The sequence below is a fragment of the Chrysoperla carnea genome, chromosome 3 (genome assembly GCF_905475395.1).
Source record: "Chrysoperla carnea chromosome 3, inChrCarn1.1, whole genome shotgun sequence".
Taxonomy (NCBI): Eukaryota; Metazoa; Arthropoda; class Insecta; order Neuroptera; family Chrysopidae; genus Chrysoperla; species Chrysoperla carnea.
In genome coordinates this window covers 24,540,993-24,566,165 of record NC_058339.1, presented here as the reverse complement: position 1 = coordinate 24,566,165, position 25,173 = coordinate 24,540,993, and the positions used below count along the sequence as shown (strand labels likewise).

Genomic DNA, 25,173 nt, shown 5'->3' with positions numbered 1-25,173 from the left:
TTACAATTAATTGTTTACAGTACAGATGGCTAAGTCAGTAGAGGAATGCCAATATAAATTGTTATTTTAGTGATTACTTAGTTCGAATCCAGCAGCAATCTCAACTTAAAAAAAATTGTGTTTTCATGTAACTCTTGTTGTAATTATCAGTTGATTGGGTTGTGTTTGTTGACTATAGAAAAGTTGGTTGGGTTATGTAGTTTTTAGTAGTCCTTGAGTTCAAAAATGGGACACTATTACAACCATCTTGGAGCTACATTGTCGAAGAAGAACATATTAATGAATCAAATTATGTTTCAAAGGGTAATACAAGTGAAATTTACAAAATTTCAAGAATCCCTGACAAATTTTTTTGGGTACAGAACTCGCACTTGAAACACATCTAAGAATACTCCTCATTAAAGTACCTTTTTCCTTAAAGGCTTTTCCAAACTGAGCCGATTTTCAGGCGTAAGTTATTTCGGGTATGAAACCGTTCTTGAACCATAGTTAAGATAACTCTCCATTAATTATCTTTCAAACGAACCAAAAAAAAATCAAAATCGGTTCATTCGTTTACGCGCTACGGTGTCACAGACAGACAGACAGACATACACACATAACGGTCAAACTTATAACACCTCTATTTTTTTAAATTAGGTACTAATTCCTGAAACTAACTTGTTTAAAAGAAAATCTTTTTTTTCTGGATTGTTTTTGGAGAAACTTTATTATTTATAAAGACTTTTTTTTAAACTTAAAGATCCCTTAATCTATTGTTTAACAACAATTATCTTATAAATTTTTTAAGAAAATTATCAAACTTGATATTCAGATGTATACCTACCTATACATGCAAGAATAAACCTAATATTGTATGCACCAGTTGAGGAAAATTATTCTTATCTAAATTAGGAATATAATTTCATATTTATGTTACCTAGTTTCAATTGTGTACTACATCATTGTATACAGAATATTATATAAGGTGTTTCAGAATTGCACGGCTCTATTTTCAGTATGTGTGCTTTCATATAAAATAAACAAAAACGTTCATAAAAACATATCGTTGAAATCAATTTATTGCGATCCGATTCTCAAGCTGTTTTTGCAGGCCATTAAATCTAAAATAAGCTATGGACTTCATTCAGCAGAACAAAATAACCTCACGACGAGAAATCCCGAAATAATAGTCGCCATTTTACAGGTCCAGGGACAAAAGTTGTATGAATTTTCTTATTTATTTTGTCTTGTCGTATACTTTAAATATAATTCCAGTGCAGTTCTGAAACACAATGTATCAGAAAGTGTATTTAAATTTCAATGGTTTATACCTACGTAATTTACGTAAGTTTGAACATACATTTTCCATTAAGTAACTTAAACTTCTGTTGAAATGTAATTTAGTATAAACTACTGGTATTTATGTATACAGTAGTGTCAAGAAAAGAATTTTTGTACTATATTAATCGAGAAAATAGAGCCGAAAAAACCGTTTGACCCAGGAATCGATTCGGAATGCCATATTGATTTGCGTTTATAAAAATTCGAAAATTCAATATATTATTTCGAAAAAAATATAAAATAGGTCAGTTATATGAAAACAAATGAAGAACTTTTCGTTCCAATTGTCTGAATATCGTTTATATTACGTTATTTTTAACTCCCGAACTCAAAAAGGGGTGTTATAAGTTTGATCACTATGTGTGTGTGTCTGTCTGTGGCATCGTAGCGCTTAAACGGATAAACCGATTTTAATTTTTTTGGTTTTGTTTGAAAGGTAATTAGAGAAAGATTAGGGTTCCGTACCCTAATTAACGACGATCTTCAAAATGCTTTAAGAAAAACGTAATGGAGCAAGTGTTCTTATATATGTTTCAAGTGTGAATTTAGGGTTTTGTACCCGAAAAATTTGTCGGTTTTTTTAAATTTTTTAAATTTCACTTGTATATTTTATGTGTTTAACATAACTTAAATTTATTAAACACAAGTAAACAGTTTTGATTGTTACAAACTTCATTTGCATGTTACACAAATTTCTTGATTGAAACACATATTTAAAGTTTATGAAGTATGTAGATATATTGTTTTCAAAACTCTAAATTATAAGAAAATGTTTTTCATATAAGTTATTTTAAAACTTAAATAACAAAAATAGTTGAGAAAATAATGTTTCAATTTTCAATATAGTAATCATTATGTAACCTACATAATGGCAAAACTTCTAGCAATTAAGTTTCTAAATAATCTTCAATTTTCTACCACATGAGGTTATGATTGAATTAATTAAAGTTTTATATAATAATATTTATTTATATAATAAGAAACTTTGCAGATAACATTTGCAAATTTATTCTTCTAATTTTATAATATTATATTTATTTTACAATACCCTATTGTTTATTTCTTTATTATTAGATGAAAAATGTGAAGGAAATGGAAGGAATTATATTATATATTACTGGACGGTTTAGCGTGAGTTCCGCTGGAGATTGAATATCAATTGAAATAAATTTCGTCCGAGACACAATCCTACGCTGGGCTAACATCATTTTTATTAACTCGCTTTTGTATGTCTGGGTGGAAACTATCTCCTCGTTGAGATAGAAATTTGAAATTTGATCACAGCAGGGGATGACAATGCACGAAAATGTGAAAATAGAAGAAGAAAAACGAAATGTGGAGAAAAAGATGAAGAGAACGCTTTTAAACTAACTTTCCAATGAGCTAGAGACTTGAAATTTGCAGACGTGGATGACAATGCATTTACATCACATCAAAATGCAAAAAAAAAAAAAAATAATAATAATAAAAATTGTTTGATATACGATGTTTTTTTAATGGACTAAAAAGTATAAAATAATAAATAGCTATTAAAATACTTGTAAGATTGAAAACGAAAAACATGGTGCGCATGCAGCAGACTCTTTATTTTTATGTATTGCATGCGCCCCGTTTCCAATCTTACACGTATTTTAATAGCTATTTCAATTTATTATTTTATACTTTTGAGTTCGTTATTTTTTATTTTAATTTTTTTTTCTATTGTTTGATCAAAATTTTATCAAGATAGAACAATATATTAATCAATTAATTATGATCGAAAATAGATAAGTGACAGTCAATGTCAATTAAAGTGATTTATTCGACAATTATTATAAAATTGAGATATTATAAAATGTTTTCACGCAAGTTTGTAGAATAAATAACAAATAATATTTTAATATAAACTTCAATCAATCTAATTGAATAAAAAAAATATAAACTCGTTTATGGTTGTAAACTTGTAGCTCATTGAAAAAGCTGAGAAAATGCGGCTTAAAAATATGTCATTTAATCGCAAGTAAACACGCTAATTGCGGAAAAAAGCTTTAGCCAAAAGTTGTCAAGGGCAATAGAAGACATTCGTTAGTGTGTATGACTTTGATCTTCATATTTATAGGCAATTTCATTACAAATATGATATACTAATTATATAATGAACAAAAATAAATCTAAATATTATTTCTCTAGCCTGTTCTTTTATATGTGGTAAATTGTTTAGACCGTGAGTCAATTTCTTGACATTAATCAGCACGATAAGCTTGAAAAGGAGGAGGAAATTATTGAATTTGATAAAGGAATAAGAAAGATCTTGCATGAACACGAACAAACAGGCTAGAAAGATAATATAGAAACATGATTGTTCACCCATTGAATTTTCACCTGTGAACTGATTCTTATATTGGCTCATCGATTTCTCTAATTCTATTTCTCTGCATTATATACTTGTAATTTACTCATCATTACCATTTCATGTTATTGTGTCTGACTCAAATTTCAAAGTAAGTTTAGGTATACTATAAAATAAACATGAGTATGTTTCGATCATCAAAACTAATTCCATTAATAAAATGATCATTTCTATGTTATCTTGTTATTCCTTGACAATGAATGTTATCACTTGTTTATTTATTATCCTTGTTATCATCATCTGCATAGTCAGTAAATAATAATTCACTTCGATTGGTTCAATAAATAATAGACAATTTATTATATTATTCCCAATATGTTTAATAGTTCCTAAGAGGATCATCCGATAATATTACCGTTGCTATTCATCCAATTACTTTTCGAAAATGAGTTCAAATAGAGGATGCCTATAAACGAAAATGTTACCTGAAGTTATGGGGAATTTGTAGTGACATATCTTGTGTAGAACTATGAAAAGAGGGCGGCTTAATTTGACATTCTTTAAAAGCTATAATAAAAGGTAAGAAGCAAGTAATAGGTGAGGTACTTTTTTAATTTGTGTCTTTATAAGAGAGAGTAATCATAATTGAACTCCTTAATTTTTGAGAGTGGAAGTGATTGGCATTCAATCTGATTTACTTAGAATTTTTAAAGTAAAACTTCTTTTGGCACGTTGGCGCTTTTGGGTGAACAAAAAACATAGAACTCGGATCATGGTTGTTTGTGATTGAACTCCTTTAAAGGAGATGAACCGATATTGATGAAATTTGTGTGTGTGTTAATAATTTGGTCCACTACAAAATGTTTTTGAGGGTTCAAAAATGCACCAAAAATTTTTAACCAATGAAATAAATGGTGGAAACGCATATAAATAATATATTACATAACATGTTACTATTCAAATGCATTTATTTGCGCTCCCACCATATTTATTTGGAGTTGTGAACAGCTGTTTGAATGGTATTACGTACTTCAAACATATTCATAGCCGTTCATAGTACATAGTTTATTTAAAGAAAGATTACTTTCTGCTGAACGGCCCAAAAAATTAAGTACAGTAAAAAACAGAAAGGAACAACAGAGGTTTTGTTCAGATACGATTAGAAAAGTATTCATTATAGCTTCTTGAATTTTGGGGCAACCTATATATAACAATGATCGCTTATATGCATGTGAATATAATCAATTATTACTATATGCTGTCATATTGTGTTTGTGAATACGACTGATGATTTTATGTTATGAGTAAATATTATGTATTATGTACTACATAAACGTTACAGCTGCGAATGTAACAGCAGTAAAATAGCATACATGATGTTTCAGAATAGATTTTTGTCCTAAATTTGAAAAATTGATTGATACGTTACATTAATTTTTCCAACTAGCACGTGGGGTTTCCTAATGTTAGTATAGCTAAAAAAATATACTGCATAATACCCACGATATCTACAAGCTGTGCACGAAGCTTCAGCGAACTGAAAATAATTAAAACCTAACGATGAGTCAGTAACGATTATCTACCCTCACGATCCTTAGTATATAAAACTGCTTTTGAGACGAACTTTAATGATCTGATAGATTCTGTCACAGAGACGAAAGCTCGCCGTGTAAAATTGTACGAAGAAAGGAAGAAGGACCGGGTCTTAAAGATTAAGGAAATTGCCTGATTGTCAGTTGTCTTTCCTGGTTATTTGTTTCTTATATTTAAGTTTATGTCACAAAAATTAAAATTATTAGGAAATTGATAAAGGTTAAATAAAAAAGTTTTTTCTTAAAACAAATTATCTGAAATACTAGAGAAAGAATATATATGCTTAAAATAGTGCCGTGTAATTCTGAAACACCCTATAAATATTTGTTATACACTCCATGAAAATGGCTCTGTGGGTTCTTATATTTACAATTAAAACAACCCAAAATAATAACTATTAATTTAATTTTACCCAAATTTGATTAAAAGTACTTCAATGTCAGCTATTGTTTCTCGTATAATGAATCATATCAAGAATAAATTATACTATTATATTAAGGCGGGAATGTGGATGATAGTATAAATTCTCTTTGAGGACATATAAAAAAGGCATAAATAGCGCTCGACACGAACCCAACCGATTTTTATTTTGACATTTTCATAGTAAATTTTTATAACTAGGTATCTTGACTACTGTTTAGAATAATGTTTAGAAATAATTATTGAGCGGTATTATTCATTCGTTAAAAATAAAGAAGATGGGGTAATTTTTTGTTAAAATTCTGTAATTATCACAAAATAAATAATTAAATTTGAAGGAATCGCACGTATGACAAGCTTAGATGTTGTCCGTATACATACTTGTTAATAAAAATCATAATTTAAAAAGTTTTGGCCCAACTACTGATGGAATAAAAAAAGAAGATGATCGTAAAACAATTCTGAGTACGGTACATCTATAAAAAACCGGGGACATTTCAAAAATCAAAGTTAAAAGAGTGGTTGTTCAATTAATTAGTAAATTCTGAATTCATAAATTTAGTTTATTACAGTTTGACAATTTTGTCAAACAACTCTTTCGGAGACTTTTCTTTACTTTAATGTTCTTACACTTGCTGTAATGTTCTTACACGTCTTAAATAATCATATAACAAAACATGTAGAAACATTCAAGATTAATTACGATGATATCCACTGTAAATTTAAATATATCCAATTTTTTAAAATTGAAAACTGTCGTGTTTATACATAGTTGAAATATGTGTTTTGAATATTAATGTAATACATTTTTTTTGTGAAAACATTGAAAATCATGCAAAGAAAGAGCCATGTGACATTTAATGATTATGTACAGAATAAACAGAGTAAAAAAAGCAATATAAAGTTTTAAGATCAGACGATTTTAAAAGAAAAAATGGAATCGCAGAATACAGATTGACTTTTAGAATACTCAAAATAGGGATATTGCTAAAAGCTCACAAAAAATGATAAATTGATTTAAAATGATTTTAATACCAGTTATTGTCGTATCTATTTTCGGGAATGCACACTAGTGAGTAAACGCAAACGTTTTTGGGTGTCAGGCGGTCTTCCTCACTACCTAATTTTATTTAAAAAAAAATACCTTTAATAATTCAGTCACCTTGAAATCAACTTTTTCGTGACGTTGCTAGCTTTTATACCATAGGTTTCTAAAAAAAATTTGTCGCTATATTTATCTAGTAAATTTCTACTACGCTTCATTAGTTATTTCTTAGCCCTTTGCGTTACATAATGTCTACGAACACTTACAATTTTATTTTCCACATTTTGAACTATCTCTATATTGACTATTCCAAAGTGCAGACTGTATTCTGTCATCTCATTTTTTCTGTTAAAATCGCCCTTTTTTTATTATTTGAAACCACATTTGACTATAAAAGAGTCTACGTTACGGATAAAAATATATTTATTTTGTTCATATTTTCGTGAGGCAAGCCGATTTTTTTTAATTTTAAATATCGATTTACCCTAAACGCTGGCAGACTCCTTGACACTTTTTGATATTTTTTAAGGCTAAAGGACAACCCTTAACCGATAAAAAATACGTTAAGATGTAGATTGCTGAAAGTAAATTATTCAGATGAATCTGCATCGATCGAAACTCGATTCAAAAAACATGGGAAACGAGGTATGTATCGAGTAATTCTTTACTCCAGATATTCGTCGTTGCATGTTGGTAGTTTTGATGATTTTAAATTCATTTGCTTCGTCATCTTCACATGTATACAGGGTCCGTCACCATATGTGGTACATTGAGTATTTTAAGGCGGTATCAATTTAATTTAATTTAATATTTCATTGGATATATATATATATATATATATATATATATATATATATATATATATATATATAGATAGATATGGACACACACACAATATTTTTTATTTTTAAGTAGTGGGAGATTTTGGTACATAACAAAAAATAATAGTTTTTATTTTTTGTTATGTACCAAAATCTCCCACTACTTAAAAATAAAAAATATTGTGTGTGTGTCCATATCTATCTATATATATATATATATCCAATGAAATACTAAATTAAATTAAATTGATACCGCCTTAAAATACTCAATGTACCACATATGGTGACGGACCCTGTATATATGATATGTTGACGACTAGAGCCCACATTTTCAGGGGTAATTTTTTTTAAATCGGAACATTTGCAGAATCTTAAAGGCAGACTAATTTACAGTCATCAAAGTATAACTGCTTATAGTCTTACGCGTTCATCATTTTGCAATGGAGATATTCTTTTTCACTGCTAAACTTAAAATTTTGAGTAAAAAATAAATCTTGCCTCAAGTTTAAGTTAAACACAAACGAATAATAAGCAAATTTCAAAGTGCAAAAAGAATGTTGTGTTGATAAATCAAGGTGTAACTGAACAATAAATATTTGCTTTTTTTATGTAGTCATAAAAAATGTTTTTATGGTTCAAATTATCTTTAAAATGCAGTAAAAATGTTTGCTTAGGTATACTTTATTTGTATAAACCATTTACATCGCTCGTAACGTAAGCCCTTTATAGCGGAATTTTATGATGTTAGAACAATATTGAAAAAATTATAAGAGTGCCAACATTTTCATGTCTTTTATACTTATAAATTATAGAGAAAATACAACAGAAAATCATTTTTTGAGAATAACTCATAAAATTATATTAGTAAGCAATTATATAATTACTAACTATACTTGAATTGTTTTATCGAGGCAAACTTTTTAAACTTTAAAGTGTGTTTTCGAGCCTAATAGTACAATTTAATTGATTCGAATTGGAATTGATTTCGATTGGCCTCGATAAAAATACCCCAGGAATAGCTTGCTTGTAAACAATATTAAAAAAAAAAATGTACTGCTACTGAAGCTGCGGCCTAAGAGCCTTGTTCTGTCTTTTAACAATTTTTATGATTTATTAGAAATAATAAATTATAATAAATAAATTCCGCAATACATGAAAAAATGTGACACTCTTATTAGATATAGGTATAATTAATTTAAAAAGTTTCAAATTAAATTTTTATGAAATATATAAAAAGCTTTTTGTGTGTGTTTATTTATTCTGTATAATTAATTTTGGTGCGATATTTAAATTACAAATATAAAAATGAATTTGAAAAACTGAAATTTTTTTTAAACAAAGCCAGCCAATTGAATAATAAGAAAAAAAGTTAACAATAATATTTATTATTTATTTTTAAGATAAAAAATTAAAATTAAAGAAAAAGTATGTTAGACGTAAAAAAAAAAGAAATAAAAATTAATTAAAATAAATAACAAACATAAAAAAGAAGAATTTTTCAAATAAACAAAATATTAATAAAATTATTTTTTATAATTTTCTTTTCTTTCGAAATGTAACTTTTTAAATCATTGCTTTCAACATAAACTAACAAAATGTACAGTCAAATTTTATATATTAGATAGGGACATCACATTTATTGGGGGTAAATTTTGGGTTTATGTTAATTTCTACAAACATTGACAAATAATTTTAGTTACTTGAGAAAAAAGAGCTTTCTTTTATTGTAAACAAATGATGACTTGGAATTTTTGAAGTGTCGCCATCTAATATATACATTTAATACGTCTATGGTTCTAAATAACAAAACATTTCTGTTTTTACTATTCTATATTATTTACATGACAACTATTTTGTAAATTTTATTAAGTAACAAAAGCTCTTAGTTTAAGAAGGGTTGGTATTATTATAGTATTTTATAACTGGAAGCTATTTATGGCATTTATGTATTTACATATGTTTTTATGTAGTATTATTTTAGGTAAGTTGTTTTTAAGGCCGTAGGTGTTTGTAATAATTTTTTGGTTTCCCTAATAACATACTTTTTCTCAATTGTTTCTTATTGTTCGCAGGGTTAGTATTATTATATTCTTTATACCATAATTTTGTGCTTTTAGTTCTTGAAAGGTATTTTAGGTCTTTTTATGAATGGATTCTAACTACGCTTACAAAAATCCTCTTCAATATTATGTACAGAGTGTCTGGAATCAATTGCACACATTATTACTGGCTATAGGATCATACAACCTTATATTTCGAACATAACTTAGAGATACGGATTGATCATGATTAACAAAAACTGTTTGGGGAACTAAAAAGACTGTTGTTGTTCTCTGAGGTGCAGAATATCATTCAAATCATGAAGAAATTGCTCTTAAACGGGGAACTAATAATTTTGAGAAATGCATTTTTTCCATAATCCCGGACCAACAATCAATATTTTCTTTTTAAAAAGCCCAAAACCATTAGCCCATTTAAGACTAAGCGATTTAGATAGACATGTTGACCATGTATCAAATCTCTTTATTTATAGAAATTTTAAAGTTCGGGGTGATAATAATTGGGAATGCACACCGAATTTACACGGATACCAAACTTTATTAAAGATTTGCGGCAAATTTCATTATTAATATAATAAAATTATATTAAATTTGGGAAGAAAATGATTCTTGTTTACTCCTTATTTGAAAAATTCTTAATGTTACAAACACAGATAATTCCTTGAAGCTTATTTCTTTAAACAACCTACGGCCTGTTATTAACCCTTTGACGATGAGATATCAAATTAAAAGTGTTATTTGTGTTAAAATATCTAATTTGGCTTCGATTCTGCTGATACTTTTGAACAATTTTTACTCGGATTTTACCATCATTCTTTATTTAAAAATTTACTTTATTAAAATTTTGATCCTTGTATCATTTAAAACTCAGTAATAAACTTTCTATGAAGGGAAAAAATGGCTGAGAAAGTTTAGATAAGTTTTACAAGAATTTATCAGAACTTAAGGGGGAGTGTCAAGTGACTGAGCTACTCGATCGCTGTTAATTACAGATTGAAGTTATTGTTATTTATTGTTATTGTTAAATAAAAAAAAATAATACCTAATGTATACAGTTGTTGAATCTGTAACTTTTGATGCCTAGCTCTGTTCTGTACGTAACGAATAAGAAATTGATCCAGTTTTTGCGATAAACGATTCACAGTGACTCACTTTTGTAGAATAAAAAGTTTAAAGTACAAAAAATGACCAAGAGATGAAAATCGAATCCATAATTTATTATTGGCTATAAACAAGTTAAAATTAACAATTGACTGAGTTAATTGTTTAAATACCCTATATAGACAGTGTTAAATATCAGTAATATGATCATAATTAGTGATATTATCAGAATAGTATGATCATAATACATTTTTAGCACAACTGCATTTCAACCAATAATTATTTCATCACATTTTTTAACAGGTAGAGCGAATAAATTAATGTTAATTATATCAAAAATTAATTTGATTACCGTCAAAGGGTTAAAGACGTCATTTATTAAATATGTATTATTTTAACTTTAATAAATTAATTATGATGTTAATATATTGTAATATGAAATTTATTATATACACACAATTTTCATAGAACATACCTGTTATGTTATTGTTATAATAATTTGTACTTATAGGGTGGTTAAATTGGGGTTATACATTTTTAATTTGTAATAAAAACAAAACGGTATGAGATATCAATATATAGTAATGGGGCCTATTTTGAAAATCTCCAGTTTAACATATTTTCGCGGTTTCAATATCCGAATCAAACCATTTCAATGTGATGTCTGTGTGTGTGTACACGTTTGTACGCATGTGCGTATGTTCGTTAGGATTCTTTCGCCTCGATTATCTCGCGAACCAGTATGACATTAACACGTGACTGGGCTTATTCGACGCGTAATCGCGTATTCAAGAACTGAAAGAGTTTTCAGCAAAATTAGTTGAGCCGTTTTTTATTGGTAATAAAAAACTGAATAAACAGAATCTGAAAAGTGGATTAAATACATTATTTATCTATGGAGATAATGATCGTTCCAGCATAAACTGTTTTTTGTGAATCATGATTAATGAGAAGCATTCTTGAGAGCGGAAGCTTTGCTTATATTCACAAACCTATTTAATAAAAAATGAACCTGATGAACTCATAAAAATTGCCGTTTTGGAAAATGAAAAAACCCACTCCTCTTTAGGGTAATTATATATTTTTATGAATCACATTTCTATTCATGTTGAAACGTTTATTTAAGTATGTTTAAATCGTGTTCAAATAAAAACACCCCGATCAAATGCTTAAAATAAAAAAAAGTCATGTTGATTGATATCCTATACCGTTTTGTTTTCAATTTCAATTTAAAAGTGTATAGCTCTTATTTGATCATCTTTTATTAGAAATTGAATTTATTAAATAATAATATTTGATACTATTTTATGTACATTAAATGAATACATATACATTTACAAATTCATTATTAATCATGTGATTATTATTTTATTATTTACCCACCAAAATATATACGCTTGTTTATTTATAATTTTAAAATGAAAAAAAAAAAAAAAAATTATTTCAAATATTTGTTTAAATATTTTTACCCATTCTATATTTTTGAACATCATTTTTAATTAAAAAAAAGTGTTGTCCGTGTTTTAAAAACAGATAACCTGATATATGAACAGAAAATCAACATTTACGAATTTGTTTAGTGAAGTTAGTTTAGAAGAATAGTCCACAATGATAGATATAGAATTTTCGGGGTAAATTTTTCTCTCCATATATTGCAGATACGACAAAAATAACTAATATATTTCAGCAATAAAATTGAATCAAATTTTACCATTTTGAATTTTTATACAATAACTTCAAGGGTTTGTGTAATAATCCATTTTTACTAAAAGTAAAATTGTTGATTAGGGTTTTACAAGATCGAAATGTAGTAATAGTTTGAGTTTGCGCGTAGGAAAAGCTACAAAATGCAAAATAACGTGGGTCATTACAAAAAATTCTCATTAGTTAACTGTTTTTTTAGAAATATACAGTAAAATAATATCCTAACTTAACTGAGGAAAATTGGAGATCGAAATAGCCACATTTCTTACGAATCTCTTGTAGATTTTACAAACTGCTGAACCCAGTTTTTATTACTTCTCATGCATTTACTATTTTATCACCAAATTAGTGACGAATGGCACGTTTCACTAAAGAATAATTAAGATTAGCTTATCGTGCTGAAAAATAGTATCACGATCTAAAAATGTACCGCTTAGGAAAAAATAGGCTAGAGAAATAATATTAAGATTTAATTTAATTCATTCTGTAATTTGTATATCATATCTGTAATAAAATTGCCTATAAATAAAATGAAAGTAAAACAATCACTTATATTTAATTTCGCTAGCCTGTTTTTAGTCACCAGTACTGCACTGCGGAATTTCGCACAGGTGGAGCCAGTAAATTTTTTGAATAAAATAATAATCACATTTAATAAGAAAATAGAATTCTATGAAAATTTGTATGTAAAAGGCAATCTATGCTAAATTGGGTATGAAGTGGGTATATATATGCAACGTTGTTAGTATTATTTTAAAAATCGAATTGGGAATGAACGTGTTAGTGGAGTGAGTGAATCATACCTGGTTGCGACCAAACAGTAGCCACATCTAATTTAAAACTTCCAAGTAATTTGTTTGCTCTGAGAAAGGTCCGCGACTGCATGACCTATATTCGTATGTGTGACGTACAATTCCAAAAACAAAACAGAAAGAAAAAACCAAATCAAAATAGAAATAGATCACAAGTATTGGCTGATCAAATTACGCTTAGACATTTTTTTATTTGAACTAAAAGTGAGATATCAATCAATAAGATTTCTTTTTAATTTTGATTATAGTATCATGGTATTTTTTATATAAAAATGATTTCATGTAAATGTACGCGATTTTCTTTTGCAAAAAATATAATCCATTTAAACTTCCAAACTGTTAATTTTGTGAATATAACATGATTCATAACAGTTTTCTTAACTCCAAAGCGGAAATTTTGCTTAATCACGACACCATTTAACCAAAAATGAGTTAACCAAAAATGGCATTGATTTTTTCATTAAACGATGGGACTTTGATTACAGAAATTTCCGTGTTTGAAGTTAAAAACCCCTGCACTAAGCTTCCTTTCCTCTCTCCGATAAACTAACGTGTTCGTGAATCTGTTAATAAATCCAAAAATTTCCAGTTTGGTGTTTTGGTGTTTGTGGTATATCCCTTTCGTGGGATAGTGGATTTGTAGAAAGTAAGTCGAGATGAGTAGAATTAGTGTTTTCTGAAGATTTTTAAATTGCTGCTAATGAATATGTTCGTCGATTTAACGATATGTAGTGCCAGAAAGTAACTATCGATTGTGGCGACAAAAGTTCTACAACATCAAAAATTCCATTTTTTCATTTCTATTTCTTTTTATTTTTTTTCAGCCAAGAGACAGAGAACTTCAACTTGCCACGTGACGCTCCTCAAATATGGCCTGACGCTAATTACCGGTAATTATCTCCATAATTATTAGAAATAGAGCAAAATTTCATAAGTCATTTTTAAAGAAATTTTGATTTGGTTCAAGTTTTGTTACAGCTTTTATCGCTAAAATTATAGTTTTCGAATTATAGCGATTTAAACAATTGAATTGTTAATAACTTTTGTTTGTCCAGTTTTTGTAAAATTCCGCGTATGGATTATCCCGCGTATGGACTAGTATGGAATTATATTAGAATCATATATATTTAAAAATGAAAATAGCTTTGTTGTATGAAGATCCAAGAAGGTATATTTCAACATGAAATCATTTTTAAATAAAAATTTCATTATCTAATGTCTAAAATAAAAAACTGAATAATCATATTGATTTCAAATACCGTCTTGTTTTTATTCCAATTTAAAAATGTATAAGTCTTATTTGATCACGCTTTTCTAATAATAATTTTATATAAATAAATATTATTATAATCTAATATGGCTTCGTATTTGTTTGTTTGTTTTGTTGTTTATAGCATTGAAAAAAAAATATAATTAAGTGAAGTTGTTTTTGAAAAATTTATAAATTTATAATAAGTTGATATAAATGTGCTGCATCCACATATTTGCAAAAAAGTTTATTAATACTGGGTGTGTTTTTGGAAATTAGGCTAAATAATAATAGACTATATTAAAAATTATATCGGGCTAAAAAATAAAAGACTAAAAACTGATTTATTTGATTGAATTCGTTGAAATTATCACTCTTTTTGTCTACTTTTTTATATAAAATTAAATTTATTAAATTGGATCAGAGCCAACTGTCAGGCTGCATTACAATTTTCGTAAAACCATTAAATCAATAGATACATCATCGAATGTTTTTTTCATGTAATTATAAATTTTCGAAAAAAAAAGTTTGAGAAACCTACTTGGTACTAAACATGCACTACAAAAAGCAAAAAGTGTTTCCAATTTGCCTCTACGAACACAACATTTTAACGACTCCTGGCTTTACAGATATTTGATGGAAAGCATGTATAATAACAGGCCTCTAAAAATACTTCTCTCCACTATCAAAAAAAATTCAGCCAATTGTAGGTAAACATGTAAGGGTTTTTGATTGTAAAGTTATAGAAAATGCTAGAAAAAGGCCATGACCCTGCCTATCCCATACCCCTTATCATCATGAAAGAGATTGGGTTTCAACTTCAGAGTATCTAAGCACTTGACGCGTTAACACGTCCGATTAGGTGACTTGTAACCTGAAGATTCTTTTTGTCGAAATTCACCTTCTTAAGTATTGAAAATTACATTCCGAAAATAAAAAGTATTTTAGAAACGTCTTGATAGGATGATAAATTTCGCAAAACCATTTCTTATTGCACATCTAGACGGGAAGTAAATAAATAATTCAAGGTATAATATTTGTTTTCAAATATCCTTATAACTGCGAAAACAGTTAGTATAGAGTATTTTAGAACACTAATACAGAGAGCACTGAAGCAGTATTTTGAAGAAATATACTCTTTCTACTGAATACATGAACAAAAATTAACATGTGTTAAGCTTTGTTAATATGAGCTTTAATCCCAACCCACTACAGTACGGAGATGTAAATATATGTCACACTTTACTAGCAATTATTTTATTCTTTGTTAAAATGATGTAATATCCTTACAGTTGGCGAATAAATGGTTTGTATGGCATATTATTTTATATAAAAGAGTTTGTTATACAACCAACAAATTATAAATAATAAATGTTTAGATGAATGAATTGCATGAATTCAACCAAATTAACCTTGAAAAACAATAATTAACGAGTTTTAATTATTTCGCTATTAAAATATAATGCCTAATGTTCTGTTACACACACAGTATTTATAGCATGGTGAAAAATGAAAAAAAAAAACTTTGTATATTGAGAAAAGGGTATAGTTTTAGTTTAAAAAAAACATTAAATATTATTGATTTTTAATATGTGTGTACCGGGTGTATCATAAATAGTCTTCAGGTCGATCTTGAATGACCCAACAACTGTTCCTGTACGTAGAATTTTTCTAGAATGTAAAACCTAAAAAAATATGTCTTTACTACAAGTTATATTTTTGCATATTTTTAATTATTATTTTTACAATAATTATTTAATCTAACCACTTTTAATTTTAAAATTTGCTGCCTAATTAGGTACGCTTGATAGGTTATTTTGCTTAAAAGATCAAGAGTAAATATATTCATTTGATAGAGTATCTAATTAAAGTATTGATTTCTCTCTACGTTTCCGAGCGAAACAAGGAACTCATTACTCTCCTAAATGAAATTGGGGTATTTTGCATAAGGAACTGATTAACTTCGAAAATCGAAATTTTGTTGATAATAAATAAAGTAAATAATACAGAGTAGTACAAACAAAATTGGATTAAAATTGTAATTATTATTAATATATTCGTTGTTCATTAAAAGGTATCAAAAAATACCATATTTTCAATTTTAGTAAATCAATTTGTGATCAAAATTAACCTAGCTCTAATAGTTTTCAAGAATGTGGAGTCCTGGTACCGGAATTAAGCACATCAGTGATAGCTAGGAAAAATTGACATCACAGTTGAAAAGAATGAAGCAAAATTAGTGGATTTCAAAAAAAATTCCAATAAAATCGGATAAAATTTGCCTGTGTTTTCAAAAAAATCAAAATTTTCAACTTTATGACGTCATCAGAATCCAAAAAATTATATTTTTGCTCTATCACATCCAAATTTTATCCAATTTTGATAAACCAAGTATGTAATCCTATTAAATTTGGATCATACTTTTCAAATTCGTCATCAAAATTAACCTAACTCTAATAGGTTTAAAAAATGTGGAGTCCTGGTCCCGGAATTAACCACATAAGTTATAGCTATGGAAAAATTGACATCACAGTTGAAAAGAATGACCCAAAATTAGTGGATTTCAAAAAAAATTTCAATAAAATCGGATAAAATTTGCCTGTGTTTTCAAAAAAATCAAAATTTTTAACTTTATGACGTCATCAGAATCCAAAAAATTTATTTTTCCTCTATCACATCCAAATTTTATCCAAACTTGGTTTTGATAAACCAAATATGTAATCCTACTAATTTTGAGTCATTCTTTTCAAATTTGTCATCAAAATTAACCTAGCTTTAATCGGTTTCAAAAATGTGGAATCCTGGTCCCGGAATTAAGCACAGAAGTGATAGCTAGGGAAAAATTGACATCACAGCTGAAAAGAAAGACCCAAAATTAGTGGATGTCAAAAAAAATTCCACATCCATATTTTATCCAATTTTGATAAACTAAGTATGTAATCCTATTTAATTGGGGTCATACTCTTCAAATTTTTGAACAAAATTACCTTAGCTCTAATAGATTTCAAGAATTTTGAGTTAAATCCTGGAATTAAGTACGTAAGTGATAGCTATCAAATTATTGACATCACAGCCTAAAAAAAAATGACCCAAAATTAGTAATTACTTTTTGTAGGTACTATACATACCCTATTTATTAGTTTTTATAGTTCCATGTTATTTAAAAGTACGATAAACTAAATCTATTTTGTAGAAAATAGCGTTAATCCAATTTTATAAGCTAAATGACCTATCTGCTGTAGCGTAACCCATTTTTATATGAATATGATTGTTATGTAAATAGGCAATTTTAATAGGACACTACTGTTTATTTAATATATTCAAAATGTATTTCCATTTATATAGAACAATTTCAGTTTATAGTATGATGAGTGGTAATTTCTGTTGTTAAATTTTTTTTTATGTTCGATATACAGAGTGTTTACTGTATAAATATATAAATAATAGCAGTTATTCTAATTTCATAAAAATAAAATTAATAATTTAAAATAGAATAAATATCATTAATTTAAAAAGGAAACATTATCATATTATTACGGAAAAAAATCGATTATTTTAAACTTACCGATAAAGTGATGATCTTATCAAAAAGCATTAATGGTGGCATGTGGAAATCGAATACAAAATACTGAAAAATAGGACAGAATAAAAATTGATAAGTAGGTTAGACAAAATAGAGGTTAAAGCCATTCTGTCTAACTAATAACACATGTGCCAGTCGCAAATAAATGGCAAAGGACTAGATTAAATTTTTTGACACAAAATTTGGAGCTTTATTAGGATCAATATCGTGTCCGCATATTATTTCTGGCACCTTGAAAATTACTTCTTTGCCACCATAAAACAATAAAAGTATTTGAAATTTTTTTCTTAAACCTTATAAAATCTGAAAAGAAACAAATACAGTAGTTTACATTAGCGACTTTAACAGACCCATTATAATCTAGAAGGACTTAAATCTTCCCAATAAACTACTGGACTTGTTTCTTTCTTTTCAGATTATATTTAACGCAGTCGGGTTTTTATTTTTTAATTATTTATTTTATTATGGTGGTATAGCAATATTGGCATTCATAAATGGAATCCATAACTACAAATGACTAAGAGTATCATATTGTTTTATAAACAACTTTTATGAAAAATAAATTCTATCATCTCTGTCGTATCGAATTCAGATCGATAATTGTAAATATGATTATTTATTTGAAGGTGTCAAAACATAGTGAACCGTGTAATTTATTTTACCAATATGAACAATTTTGTATTATATTTTAATTATTATTATTTAACTATGTATTGTATAATTAAATCCTTTGTTCGAAATTTTCGATATTTTAATTCGCGTATTCTATTTTAAACAATCCAGTTGGAATTTTCTACAACAAAAGGCTATGGGAGAAAATGAGCCAAATAAAAGTTGAAATTATTGAACTTTGACTTTCAGGATCTTTGAATATTCAAGTCAAGTTCGTAAACGGTAAGAGATAAGGTAAATGTTTTCGGTATTTCCAGCATAAAAACACATCGTCGACAGGCTTGGCCTATTTTCCTTTCACAGACTTATATAATTATGTTAGCTGTTAGATCCGGAAGTCTCAGAATTTTTGGTTGTTTAGATCGCGAGATAATCAGTTGCAAAGTTTGCGATTTCGAGGGTCAAAGCATATAAAACTTATTGCAATTTTTTATGATTGCAATTAATTTTGACGAAAATTGTCACTTAGGAACTAACTTAGGAGCAATTGGGAACTTAGGCATTAATTACTCGTGTTTTAAACGGGCAAAATTTCTGAAACTTTGAGATTTTATAGTAAATTCTGTCGAAAAGTGGATTTTACCATAGTTTTAGCATAAGAACTGCAAATACCATGCTGGAAATACCTTAAATTAGAAAGTAATTATTTATAAAATAACGAGTAACTTTTGTTGGAAAAATTTTTTCCTGGGCATAATAAACTCGGTGGAAGTGGGGTAAAAATCTGTCTATATAAAGAGTTTCATTTTATTTTTGATAATAATAAGAGATCAAAACAATCAAGTTTTAATTTGATTTCGTAGCAATTGATTGGAAAAACAGTTACCTCTAGATTTTAGAATTTGATGTCCACCAATGGTAAAGTTGACCAAAAAATGTTTCCAAAAAACGTTGTTTATTATTTTATAAACAACAACTTTGAAAAATGTTACTTTTAAACTATTTTAACGTTAATATAATAATTAACACTCACCTCGTTATAATAAGGGCAATTTGTGCTTTCCTTTACACTGGTATATCTTTTCTGATCTCCAACTTGAATGCAAACAACTGGATCCATATTTAATCCAGCTAGTTGTCGAGCCTCAATTATTGTAATACATATTTGGAAATCTTGTGATTTCAATGCAGCCTGCATTTTATTTACTTCTTGCCGTAATCTTAAATGAAAACAAGAAACTGATTTAAATCACTGTTTTCTTTGTTTAAGCCCATAAAATAAATAAAACATGAAAATGCGAAATAAATTGAATGTTGAAATGGTTTTGGCTCACTTAAAACACTTGAGTCAATGTTTTTTAACTTCCTGGGATTGGGGAGTTATTATAAGGATTTCGAAAATCCAAACCCATCACTTGTTTGCGTGTTCAGCCTTTAAGCTACACATTGCGAAGTTATTTTCATCATCTTCGAAAAGATACATTAACAAATGCGCTCAAATGACCTTCTTATGATACTTATTATTGATTTATTCAATTAATTATTTATATAGCCTGAAGTGAAAAGTTTCAACTTTCGTGTGTCGAAAAACTTAGGATTATAAACAACAAAGAATATTTCCACAAATACAGGTAATTTACCAACCCTAAATTTTCTTTGGCGTATTCTATAAAAATATTTGTTTGATATTAAGAAAAATAGTGTAAATATTTGAGTATAAAATATATTTCTTTTAGAAATATTTGTTTACTTATGTATTACTTTATATGTAGTACAGTCATTGTACTTGTAAACAGCTTTAAATTAAGAAGACATGTAAAGTGGTCGCTGCATAAAATATACCTAAAAATTTCTGGTATTTTCTTTAAAATATCTTCAAAACAAATCACTTTTATTAAATTTTTTTTTTCAAGAGTATCTAGATTCCACAGAAACAATTATAAGAAATTAAAATTTTCAGTCCATTTTTACCTAAACTGTACGGTTTTCGTAAATATGTTTCGAAAAGAAAATGCTACTTTTTTAATGATTAACAACTTTCTAATTTATAGTGTTTATCTCTCTATTACCAGCTTTGGGATAACATGAGCTTTTCAAGTCTGAACACCCTGGTCAAGTTTAATACCTGGGTAAGATGTGCACTTATACACCCAGAATTTTTTTCTTGAAACATTTTTATCGAAAAAACTTATTTTTCGTGTTTCAAGTATAAATCATAAATAAATATCAACTTGTCGACAGTTATTGACAGGTGAAGAGCCAAAATGAGCGTAGTATTAAGTGCTTAGTAGTAGTATTCGAGTGTTATATATGTGTTTGTAGAAAATGATAAGAATTTGAAAGTAAATGTTTAAGAATATATTAGGTTGTCCTTACTTTGATGTTTTCTTTGCTTTGTCGATCAATGATATTGATATTTGACTCTCGTTATCCGATGATAGTGATGTTTGACTACCAGCTCTAGATATTGGACCAGATGAGACATCGGTTGGACAACGATTGTAACCACCTACACCACCACTTTCACCATTTCCATCACGTATTAATGAACGTGTCTCATCTTCTGTGCTACTATCACGAGGTGGTCGTTGTTTACCTAATCGTATTAAACTTCTTACGCTTCGTAATGTAGAGCTTCGTTTTCGATCTGTTGATGAACTTCTAGACTGATGTTGTTGTTGTTTTGTCTCAGTTTTATTTCGTATTGTATTTGCCATTGCTATTGCATCACTCCAACTACCACGACGTCCCTGAATTAAACTTTTTTCTAAATTTGCAATATTTTGTTCGATATCAATGAGCATTTGTTGATCATCTTCGATACTGTCGTAAATTTGACTACCGGAAAATGCACTTGTTGATCCATCTGGTGAGGAGTAAATTACTTCAAATTCTACTGTTGCCTGCAATTAAAAGAAAAAAAATATTAATTGTAATACAAAAACTTAAGTAACCGTCAAGTTTCCCGTGACGGTGAACATTACTTTAAAGTTTAAATCATATTTTGAACCTCATATCCATGTTTTGATCGATATTTATTTTATTTTATTCGCTTGTAAAACATGTATACAATAACAACATAATGTTGCTGTCATGTCAGTGTAAAAATCGTTAAGGAAACATTACTCATGCTATGCAAGTATTTTTATTTTATATTGTGTTTATTGAGGTCGTACGTTTTACAGAATAAAACCAGTTCGATGTTTTATCCAAATAGTTTAAGTAAAATATAATGTCGTTAATATAAACTACATTACTAGTTCGTTTTAAAATCGAAGCTAAATGGAATTTTATTTAGATAAACCTTCAGAAATGTATTAAAAATTTTAAGTCGGGCGTTAAGTTTCTTTCTAGACAGATATTTAAAGTTAAAAGTAAAATAAAACTGAAACAGATTTACTCTTAAATTTTGATTACTATGGGTATTTCGCGCTTAAGGTTATTGTCCAGCTATGGGCATGTCGATAGAATTAAGAATAATTAAGAATATAATAATACATTTAACATAAAAATTTGTCGAAAGTCGATTGACCGTTTCTAACTCGAGATAAATTCAATTAAACTGAACTTGTATTTGTTTCTTGTATTTGTTTTGAGTTTAAAAACAAACCCAAAATTGTTAACCGGTTCATTCTTTAGATATATAATAACTCAAAGTTATTTAAATTTTTTGTATAACAGAAACAAGTATATTTAGAGTATAAGTAGTGTAAGAGAGATGTCCATTATATACAGAATCAGAGATGTTTATTATTATTATTTATCATACAGAATACATACAGTACAGTTCAGTACAGTTAAAATTAAAACTAATATGTAGTATATTTGAATATGTATCTGTGCTAAGCATGTGTATACATACATATTATTGCTGTTAAAGTAGTATACAAAATTTTTACGATATTGTACGGAGACCACAGCCTTAAAATTTTATTGTCGTCAACTCCGGGAGTACGACGATATAAATGACTTTCGCTACATATGGTTAGCAATATGTATGAGATAGAGATTAAGTATAAATGAATTTCGCACTTAAATCGTTCGAACTATAAAAAACATAATGTGTCACCAATATTTATTTTTGGAAATAATCGGATTTACAGGAACGAAGGTTAAGAATAACTTTCATTATAGATTTGAATCAGTAGCTTGTTGAATTGTTTCGTTGTATAAGACAAAACTTTATAGTATAGGACGAAAATGATTGGACGAACATTATTGGAGAGTTAATGAATTATTACTGAAAAAGTTAACATTTTAAAAATAGTTCTACATGAGACAGATGTTTATCACATTGAAAACGCTCCCAGTTTTCGTGAAAGTAAAGGTTGTAGGTTACACTGAAATGAAGTTACTAACTAAGTTTCATAAGAGTGGTATTTACGAAACTATACCCCCTTCTATACTGTAGAATATAAATATGGTTCCAAAAAGTTTTTATAAAAAAATGTGACTAATTCCATGTTGGGGGTGGAGGTCACGTCAAACGGCCCAATATTTAAGTAGGCCACTATTATTCTCTCTTTTTATATTCATTCATCTTGCATTCAAAAATGGTTGTTCATATATTTTTTCTATTAGTCGTTCAATTGACATGTTTTTCATTTTTCACATTGAAAACGCTCAAATCTCCAAAGTTTTCGTGAAAGTAAAGGTTGTAGGTCACACTGAAATGAAGCTACTCACTAAGTTCCGTAAGAGTGTTATTTACGAAATTATACCATTCTATGTACTGAAAACTATAATTATAGTTCCAGTTTTAAAAAAAAAAATTGTGAGTAATGGCATAAGCTTTTGTCACATTTGTATACTAAAATGTTCACTTTTCATTAACTTTAGAAGGAAGTAGATAGTTAGTTAAAAAAAAAAAAACTTTAATGGGTAAAAGTAATGGTTAAATATTCACAATGTCGGAATGTGTGTGCTCTATCTAGAACGATGACTGAATGGCTTATACGAGGCGTTAGCTAATTTGCAATTCAATGGCACTAACATATTCGAGATATACTTATACCTATACTGTTAAAATCTATTAACCTTATTTAGAGCATATCAAAGCAGGATGTTCTTAGATATTCATATTGTGTTTACTTGGAAAAAAATGGAAACATTTAGTACTGAACGAAATTTTAGATTTTATTAGGGATAAAATACTTCAAACTTGATACTCAGCGATAAAAATTTGTTTCAGTTATCAGTGCAAGTGTTTATTTGTCGTATAAATTCTCCTAATTAATCTAAAGTGTCATTTAAATGAATCTTAAACGGAAATACAAATGGAGCTGACATTTTAAGAGCGCGTTTTACACCGAATACTATTTTTTAGTATTTCCGAGTACGAAAGCTCAAATTCGCACTTGAAACATAGCTAAGAACACTCTCCATTAAATTATATTTAAAAAAATAAAATTTCATCTGTGTAGGCGCTACGATGGCACAAACAGACAGACAGATTTATACACCTTTTTTTGGTTTTTTGGTTAAACGAGAAAGATTCATCTTCACTACTCCATCTTATTATTTGTCAAAAAAATTACTCTTTTATTCATATGCCATCGATGTTTTGGTATGTGGAGAGAAGTTTGCACTGAGAAAAGTATCCTGCTTATAATATTCTAAATACATAGCTACTGAACGAAAAAGATTATGAAACGAGATACATAATCCCGAATGAATATAGTTAATTTTATATATAGGTCGTTGGTTGTTCACACCAGATGTAACCTTAATTTAATAACAAAGTGGGGCACTAAAATGATAAAAAAGTGCTGTATTTTATGAATAAATTTTTGTCTAAACAAAAATATTTTAATTTTCACCAAAATTAAGGATGACAACCCAGTCAATATCTTTATTTCGAATGTTCCATTAGTATGTAAAGTGTTTTCGAAATAGCACACTTCGAAAAGAAAAAAAAAGTTAAAAGTTTTGGGTCCTGTAGTAAAATCAATGTAGGCGATAAGGCTGCACAATGAAACACTTTAATTCACATAAAGTTTAAGGATATCTGCAAAGATTGAATAATACTAGGGATTTCAATAAAATTTTATAAATACATTTTTTGATTAACAAAATCTCCAAAAATCACAAAAAATTCCTAGGTCATTGGGCTTTTTATTATTATTTTATCGTTCAAAGTTGGCTGAAAAAATAATGAATTATATAGGTTATCCTTTTCAATTGGATATTTCTATATCAAAAAATCTAGAGAGTGTGATAAAAAACTATCTAAAATATTTAGACAATCTTGTAGTTTATAATAATACCATAAAAATTCCATAATAAGAGTTCATCGGAGATCCATTATTTGATGAACAGAGACGACTATAGTTTAAGTATTCATGATTGAAGAGCGATATCTATATTATCAATTTTATTAGTCTCACTTGCACACAATATATTATATATTTTTGTAGTTGCGTGGTATTGTAAAGCCAAAAATAACTCATTATTTGACTACAAAGCATGTATTTGTTTTATATGTATATACCGTGCAATAAACCAAAACTTTTTACAATACT

The 25,173-nt window shown here is 27.9% G+C and overlaps 1 protein-coding gene across 1 annotated transcript in view; it reads right to left on the bottom strand.

The window, feature by feature from the left end:
- The window catches only part of LOC123295173 (otoferlin), a 36,806-nt gene extending 15,274 nt beyond the window's left edge, over positions 1-21,532 (bottom strand). The window contains exons 1-4 of the mRNA XM_044876415.1: positions 21,029-21,532; positions 19,686-19,872; positions 18,023-18,085; positions 13,200-13,284 (exon numbers count right to left, since the gene is read on the bottom strand). Of these exons, the coding sequence (XP_044732350.1) occupies positions 13,200-13,284; positions 18,023-18,085; positions 19,686-19,872; positions 21,029-21,456 (763 nt within the window). The 5' untranslated portion in view covers positions 21,457-21,532. The remainder of the gene's footprint in view (positions 1-13,199; positions 13,285-18,022; positions 18,086-19,685; positions 19,873-21,028) is intronic.
- Between the last annotated feature and the right edge of the window lie 3,641 nt (positions 21,533-25,173).